Genomic DNA, 19,723 nt, shown 5'->3' with positions numbered 1-19,723 from the left:
AATAAGGAGACTGTCAAAATGAGAAACCATCATGAAAGCTGTTTTGCCACCTTTACAGAGGCAGTCCATAAGGATAACATTTTAAAAAAACCCTAAATGCATGCTTCATACACAGAAAGCTGCTACCATTTTGCAAACTACAGAAGCCTTTTGTGATGAACATAGTATTTTTCTGTCTGTTTACCATGCTATTTACCTACCCAGGTAAGTGGAACACTGTTTTCGAATGCAACTTAAGCAATATCCAAAGAACTAACTGAATTATTTAATAAATACCCACTGTTTTCAGGTGGATTGTATATTGATAGACCTGTTTATTGCTCCACATGCAAAGCATCAGCAAAAAAAGGTTCAGTATAAAAATACATACAGGTCTCCAGCAGAAGATTAGCAATATAAAGCTTATGGAGCACAGTCTGATAATACCATTCATAGATAAGAACCTTCTTTGATATAGCTTCTTATTTCAAATAAAAACATTGAGATGCAACTAGATTTAGGCATAAAATGAGGTGATATTTCAAAAATTCACTACTAAAATAATTACATCTGGAAGCAAATATTTGATAAGCACTTCTTACATACATCACAGCTATAGGCTTAACACATGGAATTGAACTCATTTAATAAAAGGCATATCCACAAATCACATCTATGGGATATTGATTTGGATACTAAAAATGAGCAGATCCAAAATTAACGACCACTTTGGAAAACATAGTTGTACTCAAATGTTGTGGGGCAACTCTAGCTGCACTTGGAGAATTTTCACTTCCAGCTGATTCCTAATTTAAGAACCTGGACTGATTTATCAGTCTTGGAAGTACTTTTTAGTTTCTTGCTCTATCAGCAACAAGATGACTTTATATGGTATTATATAAACCAGCAGCTTATTGCTATTTAATTTTTCCTATAATAATGATATATTTTACCACAATACTGAGGGAGCTGGGGGTGTTCAGCCTGGACAAGAGGAGGCTGAGGGGAGACCTTATCACCGCCTACAACTACCTGAAAGGAGGGTGTGGAGAGGTGGGAGATGGTCTCTTCAGCCAGGTGACAGGAGATAGGACAAGGGGAAATGGCACTGAGCTGTGCCAGGGCAGGGTCAGATTAGATGTTAGAAAAAAAACTTCACTGAAAGAGTTGTCAGGGCCTGGAACAGGCTGCCCAGGGAGGGGGTTGAGTCACCATCCCTGGGTATGTTTAACAGACAGGTAGATGAGGTACTTAGGGATATGGTTTAGCATAGGACAGGAACAGTTGGATTTGATGATCTTAAAGGTCTTTGCCAACCTTGTGATTCTGTGATTTTAAGAATTTATTGAAAATCACCATTTTCAACCCTCACAGGATAGAGCACTGTAAGCAATAAGTTTGAAAGACTCAAGGCTTAAAAATTATCCCTTACTTCTTGTACCCATTTCAGATGCTGTGCATTCATATGTATTTCACTGACTAATTTCCTGGTGACCAGCTGCCAGAAGGACGGACAGAGGACGAGACACCTTTGTGAACCAGCTGATTACTAGTGAGTCCATCATTAGCAAGATGTGCAGTTGTTGGAGGGAGCATAATTTCTTTGAGGTAGTGGCTATTTACCAAATTCATTGCCAGGGTCCTGAGGACAAGTGCCAGGCAATGTGTCCCACTGATGAGCTCATGACGCAGCAGCTGGGCTTTGCTGTGGTGTGAACTGCAGACCTGACATCTCCTGTTTCTTCCCTGTGACAAGTCACTAGGGAACACACAGCCCCCAACACCTGTGGTGGACAGGGTTGGACAGCCAAAGAGTGAACGTGGAAGGCTGTGCGCTTAAGTGCACAGGCTGATTTCTTCAGCGCCTTCTGTGCATTTAAGCTTCACTGTGGAAACTGCCCTCCACAGACTGGTTTAAATTGCCTCCCACTGCCATGGTCGTTTATAACAGCTCTGGGTGTCTCTCAGGCTACCATCTGATCTCTCTCTTGTTCCTGTCTGCTGTGTCCTCAGGTATCATCTTAGTGCCCAGGTGGAATAGTATCCCTCTACATCAGGGCTCAACAAGAAACACACATCTCTACAATGTGCCCCAGAGGGTAAGTGGAATTCCTGTCATGGCTTTGTGGTCTTCTGGCCCTGGCAGGCTCTGCGAGTCATTCATATAACCTAGTATTAACCGTGCTGTTGGCTGAAGGATGACCCTGGATGCACGCAGTGACTGACTCTCACTTCCATGTTTTGCTTAGTTATGTGACTGAGGTATGCTTCTTTTTGCCAAACTTGGCCAACCTCATCACCACGGCGCCCAGCAGAAAATTCAACCAGGTTTTTAGCTTCTGCTGGCCTTGGCAGCATTGCACTGGGTCACTCCAGATACCACCACAGCCTGCAAAGAGCCTCCTGAAGGCTTCTTGCCAGGTGGACATTTGATGCTCCAGCTCTGAAGGCTCCCTAACAATGAATGCATGAGAGTGCTGCCCATCCATGTGACCTTTAAATGACTGGATGGATGCAATCTGGGTGTTAGTGAAAAATAATGGTATTTAAGATGATTTTTCAAATTTATTGAGAGACGATGTCCCAATTTATAATGCCACTGCAACCCAGTTTGTGACTGTTGGAGGGACTAAACCTTCACCCTCATAAATTATACTTTGACATTCATTTACTTGTTTTGAAATACTATTTCTCTGTGGTTTTTAAAAAAATGTTTTCTGCTATTGAAAATAAACAGGTTATTGGTAAGAGGATACATTTTGTTATAAACCTGCTCTGTTTCTATCCAAACAGAATGTATTTGTGAGAAAAATTGTCTTAATTTGCTAACTAATAATGTCATTCTTCTTCTTTAGAGATAATTCTAACATCTTAATAACCCTGTAGGATACTTATTAAAATATGAGATTAATTTTTAATGAGCATGCAACAGACCTCCTCTTGAAAGGGTTTCCAGGAAGGGATTGCTATAAGCAGAAAACATTAAATTCGTTTTCTAACCTATAACAAAAGGCAGAATGTAGCACACAGCTGTAACCACCTACATGAATAACCATAAATTAAGTGGTGTTTCCATTTCCAGCCTTTTATCACTTCAGCTGCTGTGCATGAGCAGGCAGGTGGTCTTTGTTTCCCTCAGAAGGGATGATCTGGAGACTTTGCTGTCTATCAGCCTTAACTGTAGTACTTCTTGTCCATAAGAACCAATGGATGTATGATCAAGAGGATATCAGGACCTTTGTCAAGCTTGTAGATAACCCACAGAAGAGGATGCACAACACAGACCCCTCCTGTGTTACTGTGCAGCCAGAAAATGGCTTTGGAGGAAGGCAGCATTGTAAAGTCATGGTGATGAGGGGACCACATCACGGAGATCCTGAGAGGAGAAAGGTAGTGACCATCATTATCGTCCTACTCAGCTCATAGCAGGAGTGAAACATCTTACACTCCCTGCTCTCCTTAACACCTAGGGTTTGTACTCACTGTAGTAAATGAAGTTATGTGTGCACAGTAAATGATTCACGCAGTCAAAATAAAAAGCTTCCTGGTGAGTTCAGTTTGAGCACAATACAGCTTGTAATTTGGTTCTTGACCAACTTGGGAGGAACAATAAAACCAAACCTGGTTCCTACAGATCAATACTCATGGATTATGGATTACTAATATCAAATTTTGCACTGATTTGGGCACATTAGGAAAAACCTAATGTGTACCAGCAACAAAAAATATTGTAGAGAGATAAAATATATTAAAGCTAAAGGTGATGAGCACTATAAAAAAAAAAAAAAGAAGTTAAAATGAAAACATTTTGTAAGAATTGTGGTGTAAATATTCTTCTTTTCTAGTGTATCATATACTATAATGTCAAAGATACATTAACCTGCTATTTAGTAACACAAGGCAATAAAATACAATTGATGGGGGAGGACATCTTCATTACCAACACTCAGGCTGAGTAATATTGTGTATTACTATGAATCTCCTATAAAACCTGTTCTCCCAAATTATGAACCAATTTGTGCCAAATGATACAACATAATTAAACTAAAACCAGTAGACACAAACTGTTATGATACCCAGGTGATGAAAGGTAAAGCAGTTACACTACACTCCTGTTCTCCCCTTACTCCAAACAAGTGGTTTAGTTGAAAGTAGTCAACTTGACATGGGGTTTATATTGCATTACAATGAAAGAAAAGCATAAGGAAAATGTAGATATGCTTTTTAAGTGCATTGTAAGTAAAGGAGCAGGAGTATGTGTTGTATTTGCAGGGGATAAAAATAGATTGTGCCTCTAATGGAAAAGCAAGCAATAAACAACATGAGAGGTGAGGCAATGCGAACCAAATGCAAGAGAAGACAAAAGGGTAAAATAAAATTAGAAAGAAAAATAATGTGGCAAATCACCATGCCATTGCTTCAACAGAGTTGAAAGACATCCCCCCACCCTTTCTTTTCCCCTCCCCATCATGTTGGACTCCGTACAAGTGAAAGGATACAGCTCTCTTCCTGAAAGCCTCACAATCCAGCAGGAAGCCCAGAATGAATGTAGTGCAAGAAATGTCTAAAGGTGATACAAGGCTCATATTTTTTTTTAGGTATTGTGGTACCTCAGGTGATTGAACTGAAATTTTTTAAACTTATTTTTAAAGAACTTGGCTCTAGATACGAGTGCAAGAAGGATGGTGATAACATTCAGTAAGTCCAGCAGAAGATGGGATAAGTTGCTCAGAAAGGCTGTGGTTCTGCTATCCCCAAAGGTTTTCAGCACTCCACTTGGAAAATCCATGTGCACCCTGATGTGGGTTCAATGCTAACTTCCTTTAAGGAAAAACTTGGACTTGAAACCTCCCGTGGGCCCTCCAGCTGTGGTGAGTTTGTGATTACTTCATTTTCTACAAACTATGATCCTGTATGTATCACAAGCACTATCTCACTAATGTTAATTAGCAGATGTACTTTTGTAACTGAAGTGGGCCTTGAGAAGAGGTTTGCCTGTAGTTTACAAGTGGTGCATAGGAATTGATGAATTTACAACAGAATCAATTGGAAATGGAGAGAATCAATGGAATTGTTTGCAGGGGGGAAAAAACCCACACAAACCCCCAACAAAACACAAGCAAATAAGACATAGAAAAACAAACATTAAAAAAAATTCAGCTATTTCTCACTACAGCTGAATTAAACATGTATTTTTAGTGGTGTATTTCCACTGGTTTTGATGATACATGGTATCTAGTCAAATAGAAATGATAAGATGCATAACGTTTACATTTGAGATAGCCTAGCTTTTCATCAGTAACTATTTTGTACTGGCTTTGCACTATATATAATTTTAAAAATTTGACTTATCTTTCCAGTCCTTACATCTTTCATCTATTCTCTGTGCTCATTCTTTCAACTCTCAACCATGTCTCTTAGCTTTTTTTTTTCTTCCCTGTCTGGCTACAAAGTTGTTGTAAAAGACAAAACAGATAAAATAGCAGAATAATGAAAGCAGATGTCCCCTCTGAGAGCGACATTTCCTCAGTGGAGAATATATGACCTTCTTTCATTTTTGACACTAGAAAGCTTGCTTTAATAATGTCATTTCAGTCTAATTTTATACAGTCAGCATGTTAGATGTCTTTTAAAATTACTCCCATCTTTTATTGCATTTAGCAACCAATTAGTTCCCAGCCCAACTAGTCCCAGTAGCTCAGCTGTGTACTGGGGATTTGGCATGGCATGTTGGGATAAATCACTCGCCTTCTGCCCCCCCTGAAGTCTTAAAATACAAATCAAAGCATGGATGTAGATGTGTGTGGTGACAATGGCAGAACCAAACCAAAAAAATGCATCTCTTCATCTCTCCTTGCAGTCACCCCACATAAACCTTTCTAATGCCAGGGTGTTGTTTTATGGGAAAGAAAAGCAGCAGTCATTTAAGGAAGTTTATAATTAAGAAATATTTCTGCTGCTACTGCAGATTAATACTATGCTTTCCTCTGCTAGATCTGGTCGCATTTAATTATCTTCTGTCCTTGCAAAGCCACTTGATGATGTGACTCTTTTGATTATAAGAAGGCTGTATGCAGTCAGCAGAGGTCAAGTTCCCAGTGGTCATATAGTACGTCAGTGGTGCCAGTTGAAGTCAATAGAATTACTTTTATGTACTTTAAGTTTGAGCTTATGGTTAAGCCCTGCTTTTTTTCTATTTCTCTGTTCTATATTGAGGTCACTTTGACTATTTTGTTCTATTTGTGCTTTCAGTCTCCATTTTTTACTGAGGACGCTGTAGGCTGAGCAGGAATTCCACATTTTCAAGTGGTGTACTGAAAAATGATTTCCTGCTTAGAATTTACCTCTTTATTAGGTGCTTTCTGGAAGACATCTTAGGTCGTTCTGATATAGAACGACTGAGACTAAAAAGGTAGCTCTGCTTCCAGCAGCCACTGGCAGAGGCCTGAAAAGTCTTGTGCAAGCACTGCCAGCACTACTACAAACATCTGAACTGTGGCAAACTCCCTGGCAGGTGGGAGCAGGGTGCTAGCTCTGAGCCAGGAATAGTTCCAGGAGCAGAAAACGCGTTCAATCTAGAAGTGTTGGGGTTTGCTTCCTTGTATTTTTGTCTCTTCCGTATGATGCTGATCCCAGAGAAGGAGCCCAAGTTGAGCATTCCTGTCTTTATTCTGGGTCTGGGCTGTCCATAAAAATTCAGGTGTCTGAGGTTCTTTTGAAAACTGTGAAAAGCTGCTCCTCCTTTACATTTACAAACATGGATTCCCCATACTGCAGAATTCCCCGTACAGCTCGGTAGCCATTGCGGTAATTAAAACATGCATTGGCCTCACGTGGTATAATCACGCCTGGTGCTTTTGAACATTAAGTCTTGGGATGTGTGCAAAGCTTGGGAATATGCTGTACTCACATTACAAGACTGAACTGTGTTAGGATACTACTATCTTGGAAAAACACTTTCTAAAATTGTTGTCTTAAAATAGGTCTCACTTCAAGACCTACAAGTTTCTCTTTTGAAAGTCTGTGATGCTCTAACAAATTTAAGACAAGCATTTATCTAAGTACTAGAAAATAAGTCTTAATTGTCTGAAGAGTCACTTAAGTATTCAAATAATCAAATATACAGACATTATTATCTCAAATTATTTGGTTTATGTGTTTAGTATTTAATTCTTTACTTTCAAAGCTGACCATATCTAGAAAAAAGTAGAACCTCAACGGTTCAACTGAAATACTGTGCATCTGACTACTAGTGAAATAGTACATCTAGTAAATCATTTTAACATATCAACAGTACAGAAGCATTCTTTTTCTCTTTGTTTGAATAGTTTCATTATCTCATTATTTGCTGGACCAAAATGTATTTCGCTGACACAAAGGATTAAAATCATAAAGCTGTAAGAAACGTACGAGTGTTATATTGCCTTTCCTCTTTATCTCCCATCACCCAGCTGGATAAATGGGGCTTGTAGTTACTTGCCTCCTCTTTAGCTCACTCCCCTAAGGCAACAAGGCAGAGAGATTACAGGTAACGATTGATCAAATGGGTTTAGGCAGTTAACTCCCTCTCTACCTGGCACTAGGCATCATGTTATTAATAGAACTTTGACCCAGGTGTGCCAGTAGCCCAACTGTTTGGAAGGCAGGATGCAGCTATAAATAAATATAAAGACAGATGATGTGCATTTTATATTTTAAGTGCACGATAGTGTATCTGTGAGTGAATGTGCTAATAAAAAGTGACATTTTATCAACAATATTGTGGGAGCCTTTTGAAAAGCACTCAGAGCACTGTTACCATGTGATAGGAACGGACAGGAGGAAAGACTTCATGGTTAATGTACAGGGGCTGTAAGTTTGCATTTGAAATTCCTGTGGCAGAAGTGGGCATTAGCACAGGATTTAACCAAAATCAACAAGACCATGAGTAACACACGGTCTGCTACACAAGCAAGCTTTGATAAGTGAGAATAATGATTACTGAAAAACACTTTTATTAAATAGCAATCACTTATACACCCAATTAGTTTTCTTAAACAGCTACTGAAATCCTACATTAAAAAACATACCTTCACATACATGAGGGAGGAATTCTCAACATATGAAAACTGTCTATAATGTTCTGCTGCTGCTTTTTCTTTTAATGAGGTAGAAGTTGAGAAAAGAGTTTTAATCTCAATTGAAATGTCAATTTATTTTTAGCAATTAATTAAAATGGTATTTATATTGTGAAAATTCAAAAATCTTTTGAAGATGCATTGATCTTTACCTTTTTTGTTGTGGTCAATGAAAAGTAGAATATGTGGTGTAATACCAATGAAATAAAGGACTACTTCCCATTCCATACAATGGAAAGGATTGATTTCTGTCCTTTTAGTTTCTCTTAATTGCATTTTTTTTTGCTCCAGTATTTAACTTTGTAGCAGTACAAGAAGCTCTTGAAATAAATTCATAACTAAGGCAGCTGGTAGTTTTAAAAAGAGAGAGAAAGAAGGAAAACTCAAATATTTTGTGTTAGAGGAGATAAAAAAATCTTTTAGGTAATAAGAATGAAAAATTAATTTCGCTACTGATTCTGCTTGCAGTTTGTGTACTGTTTGGTTGGTTTAGATCTTTATAAAATAAGAAAGAAAATAAAGCTATAAAATGTGAAAAATGAGGTAAATGTGGCTGTACGATCATTGCCACACATTATTAAAACCCAAAGAAACAAACCCAATGCAAAACCTTCTCAAACCAGCCAGCCAAACCCAAATGTACTTTGTGTGGGTGCATTAGCAAATAGAAGAGCTTTATTATGTGTATAAACACGGGGGTTTTTAAGTATAAGTTTTTATCCTGGTAACATGTCTTTGAAATGAGCTTACTGACTTTACAGGTTATGTGTAGTTCACAGGCATATTTTAAATGGGTTAATGGGACAGCAGCTTCTGACAGCTGCTGCCATGATGACAATGATATAAATTTTCTTATTAAATGTTGAGGCTTTTCTCACAAAACTGCTTGGTTTTGCTGCCCTTGGTTCAGCATCCACAACCACTGGCCCTGCATTGTGTTGTGTTGGTGCAAGTGGCACCCGTTTGCCATGTCTAAGTGCCCTTCCCTCTTTCCCAAACAGTTTTTCAGATGTTTTTAAGATTGTCAAGATCTGGAACAGACAACTTTAATCAGCTCACCATGGGATCTACCATGATGCTGCCTTTACTTTTGGTCAAGATGCATGATGCCAATCATAATGTTACATGTAGGTGCCTTAATGCTAGTTTGGTTGGATGATCCAGCAGTTTGAATTGAAGCTTTAGCTCTCCTTGGGTACATTTATTCACTTCTATAGTATTCACCCTTGCATTAATTTACATTTCCTATTATAACTCTAATGGGAGCTCTCTAACCAGTCATCCATTACTTTATCCTTACGTTAAATGTTCGTTTTACAGTTATTAGTAGAAACCCATCTTCTGTCCAGGTATATATCTCTCAAATGCTATTTTTACATTCTTCCTAGTTTTCCTGTCTTCATCCTGTAGAATGTCACCAGCATGTTCACTAGGCCTTGGATAAACTAAATACACCCAGATCATTAGACAAATTTCCTATTGGTCTCATTGTCAGGCTCATTGTTTCAGTAAAACATTTTTCTGCTGTGTGAGTGTTGATTTAGCCTATCACATATACAGCTCTCTACAGTTTTCACACACAAAAAAATAACCTCCTGGTTGTAGCCTGATTGGTTTTCATCCAAGTAGCGAAACACTGCTTTTTCAGATATATTTTCCCACCCTATTTGATGCTTCTGATCACATCTCTCAATCACTTCGCTCTCAAAGATTACCATCCTTTACTTTCATGCTTCCTTCCTAGTGCTTCTGCTCTTACTTCTTTGGCCTTTGCACTGGGGGCTTTTGTGTAGACTTGTCCTCCATTCTGTTCGTCTCCATCAGCACCTCCTGGGATTTCTGTTCATGCTCACTCTAGTCCTTGCTGTAAATCTAGTGTGGTCCTTGAACAATCTCATTCGTTTACATGGACAGTTAAGTGTCTGCCTGGAGGCAAAAGTTAATTACTGTATTGTGTATTATACAAATTAGCATTGTATCTAAGTATCACTCCACTTTCAGGATGCTGCTATCTTCTGGGAGATATTCCTTGCTCGGTAACAACGGGCAAACTTTCCACTTCAGCCTAAATCTCTTATTGGCAATGGTATGAAAAACAAAACAAAGTGTATTTATATTTAATGTTATGTCCCTGTGCCTGCTAGTCTGTGGCAGGGAGCAAAAGAAACAGTCTACATTTTGTTCCGTGCTCTCCTTGGAGTTCATTGCAGTGTGTGAGGCTGCTGCCAGCACCCAGGGAGCAGGATTATTATTCTCATCATGTGGACATTCTCTTTCCTCTGCTGACTGAGAGCGACAAACTTGTCAGATGTGGAAAGTCTGATATATTTGTGCTTTTGTCTATTTAAAATTAATTCATGGCAAGGTGTTACATGGAGTCAACTAGGGAAAAACACCTTTTCCTGAAGAAATTAGGTAGGTTCCCCAAGCAGCAGTTCTAACGGCCGATTTTCCGCATATTACTCTAGTTCTGGCTATGGGAATTGTGTGCTTGCAGGCAGCTGTGGAATGATTATTCATGTTTCATATCTACAAAGCTGAATGTTTTGTTCCTGTTCGGGAACAGTGTGGTAGAGTCAGCCCAAGTTAGCTGGGAAATGACTGGCCACTTTTACTTGACCTGGAGCATCAGTGATCTTTGGAAGGTTTAGAGCCTCCAGAATCAAGAAGTATAAGAAGCAAAGGACAGGTCATGCTCAGATTAAGTCAGTGACGTGATTTCTCACTGCTTTGGTGGAACTGATTGTACTACCAGCAACTGAGGGGAAGGAGGGGGGAGAAAAGTAAAATGCAAAAATAATTTTCTTACTAGAATTGGAACATTTGAAGATTCCTAATTTTAATTTGAAGGAAGTTTTCATCTTTTATCTGGTGTTCCATTTTGGTGCTGGTGTAAACATCAAGCTCCGTATTTTTTTTCCTTTCATACATGTACATACTTTCTTTACATATTTTCTAAAACTGTGGCTAGTAGTGGCTTTCTCAAATTAAACTGAAGAATACATACAGATGCCCTTTACAGGAAGAAAGTGAAGGTTTTTTCCTTCTGGTCCAATAATCATTGATTTATAAAATGTGGAACAGATCCCCTGGGACACTAGAATATTTAGTAACTTGGTAAATACGCAGTGATCAGGGATATGGGTTCAAATATTTGTTCTGCATCACGCAAGCAAGCATGATTTAAACTAAGATGTCTTTTTTTAATGCCTAATACCTGTTAGCTTCTCTCTCATTTTTATTATCAAGATGAGAAAGCTGCGTTTGGGCTACCAAAGCACATCCCCTGGGCAAAGTGAAGAAATGGTGTAAAGAGAGAAGATGGTAATGTGCCCTTAGGAGTTGAATATTAAAACATGCTTCGAAAAGAGGAATCACAGTCTGATTTTTAACTGGTTAAAAGCTAAGCTATGAGTGCTCCTGGGTACCTGATAAATGTGACAAGATTGTGGATTTTGCTGCAGGGAAATGGCCTAAGATTAATGGTAGCACCTCTACTTCTAACGCGTTTATCAGGAACTGTGAGAAAAGTGCCGGAAACGTTGCTACTTGTGCCTCACCTTTCTTTGTCACAGGTCAAGCAAGAATGTATCACCAAAGAAAAACCTGTTCTTGGCCAGAAGGCATAGGTAAAGCTGTATTATTTAGCTGAGATCATACGTTTGTCGTGCAGGCACCTTCCTATGCGTGACTTGAAGCAGACCTCTCTGTCCCACTGTGAACTGCATGTTCTAGGTGAAGTTGTGTTGGCTCCTAAGCACCAAAGGGCAGCAGGCTCTTCTCTGCCCCCCTAACTCTTGGTAACTCCCATGGAGCACGAAATTAAACACCTGCCAGCACCCTCATGTTCCAGGCCCAAGTCCATTCACCTGCCTGAGCAAGGGCCTTTACGTCCGTGTGGATGCAAGTGAAACCAAGAGGAGCTGCAGAGCCATTGGGGCAGCTTTTCTATTTCACAGAATCACAGAATTGTAGGAGTTTGGAAGGGACCTCCTCCAGAGATCATAGGGTGCAACCCCCCTGCTAAAGCAGGTTCCCTAGGACAGGTTGCACAGGGAGGCTTCCAGGTGGGTCTTGAGTATCTCCAGAGAAGGAGATTCCACACTCCCCTGGGCAGCCTGTCCCAGGACTCTGTCACCCTCACTGGGAAAAAGTTCTTCCACATGTTGGTGCGGAACTTCCTGTGCTCCAACTTGAGGCCATCGCCCCTTGTCCTGTCTCCACAGACCACTGAGAAGGGGCTGGCCATTTCCCCCTGCCCCCCACACTTCAGATATTTATAAACATTGATCAGATGTCATGTAGGGGGTTGTTTAGACCAGGAAAAAAATAAATCTTAAGGAAAACAGCGGGGGAAGGAGGCTGAGGTGCCTCTCCCTCTGGCCCCGGGTGGACATTTATATTCCTCAAGGTCCGGGCCTGGAGCAGCATCCGGTAACGTGGGGAGCCCCTGCTCCCTCTCCTGTCACCCCAGCAGCCACCACTTCACCGCTTATTTTTAATCCCGCTGGGGCAGCCGCTTCAGGCTCGTCGCGAGCAGCCTGCCGCCTCCAGCTCCGCCGCGGCCATAGCGCGCCTCAGGTGAAGCCCGGGGGCCGATGGCGGGAAGGAGCGCCAGGCGCCCCACGCGGGCTCCATCCCTGTCCCGCCCCGCAGGCCGCAGCGCCGCCGGGCCCCGACGCCGTCGCGTAGCAACGGCTCCCGCCCTCCCGGCCAATCGGCGGCGCGCTCGGTAACGACCGGCAACCCGGAAGTAGAGGACGCTCTGCCCCGCCCCTACCGAGGAGGCGGGCCGGGCCGCCGCCGCGGCGGGCGGGCCGGGCGGGGGGTGGGGGGAGCGTCCGTCCGCCGGCTCCCTTCTCGCGGGGGCACCAGGCGCGCCGCTGCCGCGCAGCGGGGCCAGTGTCACACAAGCACCCACCGCGCCCGCCCCGCCGGGTTCCTCACACTCCTTCCCCACATAAACCCTCCACACACAACCCGGCGCCGGCCGCCCGCCCGCTCCGCCGCCGCGCTCAGGCCCCTCCTGCCCGGTGCGTCCGCCGGGCTCGGCGCGGCCCGGTCCGACGGCGGCGGCGGGCGGAGGAGGGGGCTGCTGAGCGGCGTCTGCCGGAGCCAACGGGCGGCGGGGAGGGGGGCGGGCGCTGCGGGGGTGTCGGGTTAGAGCGAGGCGTGACCCAGCTGACGGGCGCCGTGCGGAGCCGGGTGGCGGGTGCGGAGCCGGAGCCGGCGGAGAGCGGTGGTAGCGGAGAGCGGCGGCAGCGGAGAGCGGCGGCAGCGGAGAGCGGCGCCCGGCGTCGGTAGCGGTCGGCTCTGGCGCGACGTCTCATCCACCCCCTCGTGAGCCTGGGGAACCTGCAGCTCAAAGCCGCCGCCAGCCACGCCACCATGTACCCCAGCAACAAGCGGAAAAAGCTCTGGCGGGAGGAGAAAGGTATTGCCGCCCTTCGGGGTGCCGGGCCCGGGCCCGCTTCTCCCGCCTTCGCCTCACGTTGGCCCGTGAGGGGAGGTGCGGTGAGGGGTGGGGGGGCGGGAGAGGGAGGAAGTCCCGTTCCTTCACAGCCGCCGCCACGCCGGGGGTGCCCCGCGCTTCCCGCCGCCCGGGGCTGAGGTGCTGGGGTGGGGGAGGGGGAGGGTGCCCCGCGCTCTCTGCCAGTGAGTGCCCGGGGGCCTCCCCACTGAGGCGCTCTGGAGCTGCGCGTACCGGGGCACACACACACCACACCCCCCCCGCCCCTTTGGCTGGGGTCTGGGTGCGCTTCTCCCCTCGCTTTAGGAAGCGCTGGCTAACTTTGCTAGCGAGGAGAGGGGCCGTGGGGCGGAGGTGCGTGTGTGTGTGTGGGGAGAGCGCCTTTCCAGAGGGCTTCCCCCCCTCCTCCCCCCCAGTCACCTTGTGGAAGTGCCTCAGGCCGAAAAGTTAAGCACGTGCCGCCAAAACGTGCCTTTTTTTAGTCGTAATTCCTCTGCATTCCGGGGAAACTCCGGCTTACCGGCAGTACCGGTGCAACGCGCTTGAGTTTAGATCCTGGTATGGAGCAGCAGCAGGGGTGCAGTGTTTTGGGGTATGAGGCTCTCAACGCACCCTCCGCCCCCCACCCCGTAAAAATGTATTTACTCCTTTTTATTTTTTCTTCTTACCTACCCTACCCCGTGCGGTCTCAGTTTATACGACCCCAATGTCAAACTCCTGAGCGTGAGAACCCTGGGACGAGCGTTTTAGGTGGCACCTTGTCGTTCTGACCCTTCATTCTGACCCCTTGGGAGAGCCATTGAGGGAAATTCACGGAGTGGAAGTGCAACGTTTACATCAGCTGGGAGGAAGCTTGTTTGGTGTGTTTACAAATAATAGGGAAATTTTCAGGAGAAGAGGAAGAAAACCAAAACTGTGGCAGGGGGATTATATTTTTGTCTTTCTTGTCTTCTACCTCCCCTGTGCCTGTGTTTTGAGCCAAGAAGACAGAAGGGCGTTTCAAGGGATAGGGTTTGTTCTTTCTGACAGTGGCAGAAATCAAATGAGTGTTTCTAGGAGAAAAAATTGTAAAAAAAGAAATAAATTGATTTCTCTCTAGGTTAGCTGCTCCTCAAACTCTTCTCAGAGGAAGTGAGTTTTGTTGCATACTAATTTCTTTCAAAACTGTCTTACGAAGCATGTTGCTGTAGCGAAGGTGAGACCACGGATTTCTACTATGTGTTTTCAGTGTTTGTTTCCAACAGAGACAACACGGTTAAATCTACGCAGGCATTGCTTATGTCTGATCAGTTATAACTGACCTTCCCTGTGCCAGTCCTTAATGCTGTGTGTCATTACCTTCAGAAAAAGGCTGGGTTTGTGTTGGGGGCAGATGGGAAGAGCTTCCTGGTAGGCTCTGGTGAGTGTTCCTGTTACTCCCACTTGTCTCTTCCAGCTCCGCTGCTGTTTGTGCGAATTCATAGCAGGACATGTGAACTCGAACCCTTGGTAAGGAATGTCAAGTGGAGGGTGAGCTGGAAACTCAAGCTGCAGGCACGTTCTTGTTGTCCTTGTCAGCTGTAAGGGTGGTGGTCTCCATCCATACAGTGACGATACTGAGTGCAAACCAGAGCTTACGACTGCTAGTGACATTTTTCTATCCAGGGAAGCATGTTTGTGAGTGCAGGCTGGCCAGAACTTGTTGTCTGTTTGCCAGTGAGAACGAACAGCATTTGCCAGTCTCCTGCTTCAGTGACTGCTTCCCAGCACTGCGCTGGTGATGCTGGCCCTGGGTGTTTTCAGTGAGGAAAGCAGGAAAAAAAACTTCTGTTTGTTGTTGTTGGTATTACTCTTCAGCTTGTTAGCTCTGCAGTCTTGCCAAGTACTCTTTTCACTGGAGAAGAAAACTACAGAAGATAAAACTCTTTCCTTCCTACCTAGATTATACTTCTGAAATCAAATCTTTTTGTCTTTCCCTTTCCTGGATACTCATGCCCCCCTGTAAAGCTGGCTGTGATTCCTGGCTCTGCTTTTCCCATGGAGCTCTGAGTACAATCATTCTCAGTCTTTTATATTTTGAAGAACTTTCTTTTTAAGAAGAAAAAGCACTGATTGCTAAATATTGAGTTCAAACCCACTGACAATACGCTTGCTTTTCTTAATTACTTTCTTGGTAATTAAAGGTTGGTCCATGTTCTCCCAGGGTGGATCTTGCTTGAGGACAGCTGAAATGGAGTAGGAGCAGGACTGGAGTTGATTTCAGAGTCTTAGACACTGGACAGGTCTACTTGCAGACCCGCTTTCAAAGGCACTTCATAGAGCTACAGGCAGGAGAACTGTACTTGTAGCTAAGGCTGTTAGCAGCATCTTCCAGGAGGTTTGTGTATAATTAACTCAGATTAAGTTCTCACTGCCGACTCACTGGAGCTAAGTTTTCTAACACCTCCCTTTGGAGAAGAACTTGTGTTTTGAAGGCACAGAACTGGCTCTGTAACCTCTTCAGCAAAAGACAGTCAAACCTCCTCTGCTTGTCAGTCCCTCAAACCTGGCATGAACACTCGCAGCTGTCAGGTTTGCCTTCCTGTAGAACTTGTAACGAGCGCATTAAATACTTGGTGTTTTGTATGCTTGAAGATCAAGTAGCGGAGTGAAGCACGGATCTGTTGTGCATAATGGTGATCCTAATCACATTAGCTTTACTTTCACATCTGTAAATATCCAATTACGGTACTGAGCCTGAATAATGAGAGGGAACTGTTTTTGTGGACTGAAGAAATTGGTAACGCTGTCAAAAATATGAAAATAAACTTACTTTGATAAGTGCCTCTGTGCTCCAAACCTGCCTTTGGTTATTTGACTGTGCTGATTGCAGCCTGCATAATTAGGAAACTGAACTTTGGGGAAGAAAAAACCAACATAAAAACCCAATGAAAGTGATGTTCTTCAGATGAAACCTTAAAAAAAGAATAGTTTCAGTGTTCGAAATGCTCCCTGCTCCTTCAGCTTGAGATGAAAATATTCTTTTTGTGCCCATCTAGGCCTTTATGCTAAAGACAAACACTGCACCCTGAAAACTCCTGGTTCCTTCAAATGCATTGATTACTGTGTCAAACAAAGCTATTAATTTGGTAATAGTTGTACAGTGCCGCTGGTAACAACAGACCCAGGAGCTTGATAAGGCTATGAGCATCCTAATATTAATATACTCTACAGCTATTGTTTCCCACCCCCCCAACACACACACCACTCCCTCCCAGTTTTGGAAGGGGGGAAGCTCTGCATTTTGTGCTGAAGTAACATTAAGCATTGATGAGGTGGGCAAGAAGAGGATGTGGCTGCAAAAATTGGATACAGCTTAAGCTCTGGGTTTGTTAAAAACATCCTAACAACCCAATGGTGCTTTTTCGTACCTTAGGACTTGGTCCGTTTATAGGAAGGTCTGAAGGAGAGTTACATTGGCAGTAGCCAGTATAATTTTGCAATCTTTGAGACTTTTCACTAAGTGTCTGAAAAACGACGTGGTGACTCTCAGGAGAAAACAACCACCCATGTGTGTTTTAGTGTAGTAACCGAGCATGTTGTATTAATGCTCAAATAGAAATCTCTACAGTTTGATCTGTGCTCCTCACTTTAAACCCAGGTTCTGTTTTGCAGCACTTTAAATCCAGGGAATGCAGTTCATGCTGGCCCTGGTCAGCTTTTTAGGAACACAGTTAGCCACCGTATGGCAGTGAGCTTTCCTGGTGCTTGAGGTGATGTGCAGCCTAAGTTTGTCAGACTTGCACAGGAGAAAGTAATACAAGCATGCATCCAACAGGTGTCCTGGTATTTTCTACAGCTATGGACTCTTAATGCCACTGGATGTGTCTAAAGCAAATGACAACAGTGTTGTCATGCTCAAAGTTACACTGTTTGCTGGGAAAAAAAGCCCAAATCAAACAAAAAGGCTGTTCTTATCACTCCAGCCATCTAGCAAGTGACATAATGTTTGCTTTAGGGATCACTTCTGTAATACAGCACTTTTTGTTAACTTTGTAGCATGCTACCAGCTTTGACTTGCTGGCATTGGGAAGCTGATTTTGGTAAAAATGTTTCAATGTTAATATTCTAAACTTTTTTTTAAAAAAAGTTTGGGTTTACAAATAGAACAGACTTTAATGCCTGAAAAATCTCTATAATAACAACTCCCTCCTTAATAAACTTGCTGTTAGTTCTCTGATCCTTGAATTAAAGTGGACGGAAGAAGAGGCACAGCAGCGATGAGAGGGAAGGAGCCTGGACAGTTGAGAACATGGTGAAGAGGCATTTCTTTTTGCTGAACTGAGATATCCAGAAATAGGCGCATGTAGCCTTTTTAGATGCACCATGTTTAGCTCCTATTCTTTGAATCACTCGTGCTTGGTTCTCTCAAATGGAGTTTAATTGCATCAAGGACACTGAGTTGGTCACTACTTGGGCAGCATGCAAGAATCTGGGAAAGCTTGCAAAACTCCTTTATTTTTTATTTCTTGCCCCTAAACAGAGCGTTTGCTGAAGATGACCTTGGAAGAGAGACGCAAAGAGTACTTAAGGGAATATGTTGCCTTGAAAAATATACCCACATGGATGGAAGACTTAAAAAGTAAGAGTGAAAGTGATGGTAAGTAAAACAGAGGACTTTTTTATCTATGTATATATGTTTCTTTTAAATATAGACCATTCTGTTTTTCTCAGTCTGAGGTTTACTTTAAGCCTTGGCCCTGCTAAGAACCCCTGCTGTTACTAACAGTGGCAGCCTAACATGGGGTCGAGCACTTTGGGGCACCGGGGGGGGGGGGGAAACCCCAACAGAACTTCTTAAAGCCTCCCTGGTGTCTGCTGATTCTGCAAGCGTCCCCAGACAGAGTCATAACAACACTGATACCTGAAGCTGTGTAAAAGCTGCTGTCTGTGTGAGTCTTACTGGCCAGATACTCCAGCAGTCAGCCGTGCCTTATGACCTTTGCCTTGAAATGTAAGGAGTGTAGTGGTAGGGACAATCTGGGGGGAACAGTGTTGTTCCTGCAGGTGACTGAAATGCAGAGAAGTGCACAGGTGGTGGTTTCTGAAAATCCAAAAATGGGACAAGATTGGATTTGAAGCGTGTCTTTCTTATGGTCCTGCCTGCTTTCTTGGGGTGAGAAACATCAGCCTAGTCTGGATTAACTCCCCTTCTCTTCTTGTGTGCAGTGTTATCATGGTTTGTCGTTGCTGGTAGAGTTGTCTAAATACCTGCAATGAAGGCTGACCAAAAATAAGTGTCTGGTTCACTTGGTGACTTCCTGTATGTAATTCTGTACCAATGCCTCTGCTTTCTTCATCTAGTTCTTTCTTCCACACAAGCATGCGGAAGAAGAGGGACTTCTGAGATGGCTTCATCCTCCTTTTTTTCTTTCTGTCTTGTTACCTTACTTGGCTGGAGCTTGTAAGCTTGAGGTTGTAACTATGAGACCTAAAAATCTTTCTGCCTGTGCAGATGTAGGACTAGTTTCCTGACCCTTTTGTTATCAGGGGCCCACCACTGTGAACAGGTGTATGGAGTTATCTTGTGGCTACAGGTGAATGTGGGCTTTATGATGACAGCCCAGATGAGGTGAGGTCTAGAACTACTCAGCTGATTTTAACAAAATGGGAAAGCTCCACCACTTATCAGCTCCTCCAGATGGTGCTAAAATATATCTGCAGATGCTGTTGTAATAAAGAACTAATGCTGTCATCTATTCCTAAAAGCATCTTTAATGACTTTTGAAGTGAAAATATGTTGGAGGTTGCAGAGCTCTTCAGCGCTGATGAGTAGTTGTATTGCAACAGTACTCATAGACCTCTTTGTCCTGTTACAGTAGGCATTTTATATCTTACAACCTCGAGAAGCCTGTCTATCTGGAAAACTGAGGCTGCATAAAAATAAAAACAGATTACCTGCCTTCTCCAAAGGTGATCTCTGAAGGCCTGCGGTACGTGGGGATAAGCAGTATGTCATGTGGCTTAACTTGCAACTTCTCTGTTGTAGCCTAAACTATGTTTTTATTTAAACTTCTCTCAGAGTCTGTACAACGTGCTAAAATTCCCAAATCTTGTATTCCTTGGGCTGCTGAACATGACAAGGTGTGGATTTAGGTTGCGATTGCTGTTACACTTCACATAAGCAAAATGTCAGTGT

The 19,723-nt window shown here is 43.3% G+C and overlaps 1 protein-coding gene across 1 annotated transcript in view; it reads left to right on the top strand.

Moving 5' to 3' along the window:
* The first annotated feature begins 13,330 nt into the window (after positions 1-13,330).
* Positions 13,331-19,723, top strand: part of MACROD2 (mono-ADP ribosylhydrolase 2) — an 888,911-nt gene continuing 882,518 nt past the window's right edge. Inside the window, exons 1-2 of the mRNA XM_084260985.1 lie at positions 13,331-13,530; positions 18,068-18,184. Of these exons, the coding sequence (XP_084117111.1) occupies positions 13,485-13,530; positions 18,068-18,184 (163 nt within the window). The 5' untranslated portion in view covers positions 13,331-13,484. The remainder of the gene's footprint in view (positions 13,531-18,067; positions 18,185-19,723) is intronic.

The sequence above is a fragment of the Gallinula chloropus genome (assembly GCF_964237585.1).
Source record: "Gallinula chloropus genome assembly, chromosome: 3".
NCBI lineage: Eukaryota > Metazoa > Chordata > Aves > Gruiformes > Rallidae > Gallinula > Gallinula chloropus.
This window is presented reverse-complemented; position numbering and strand designations above follow the sequence as displayed.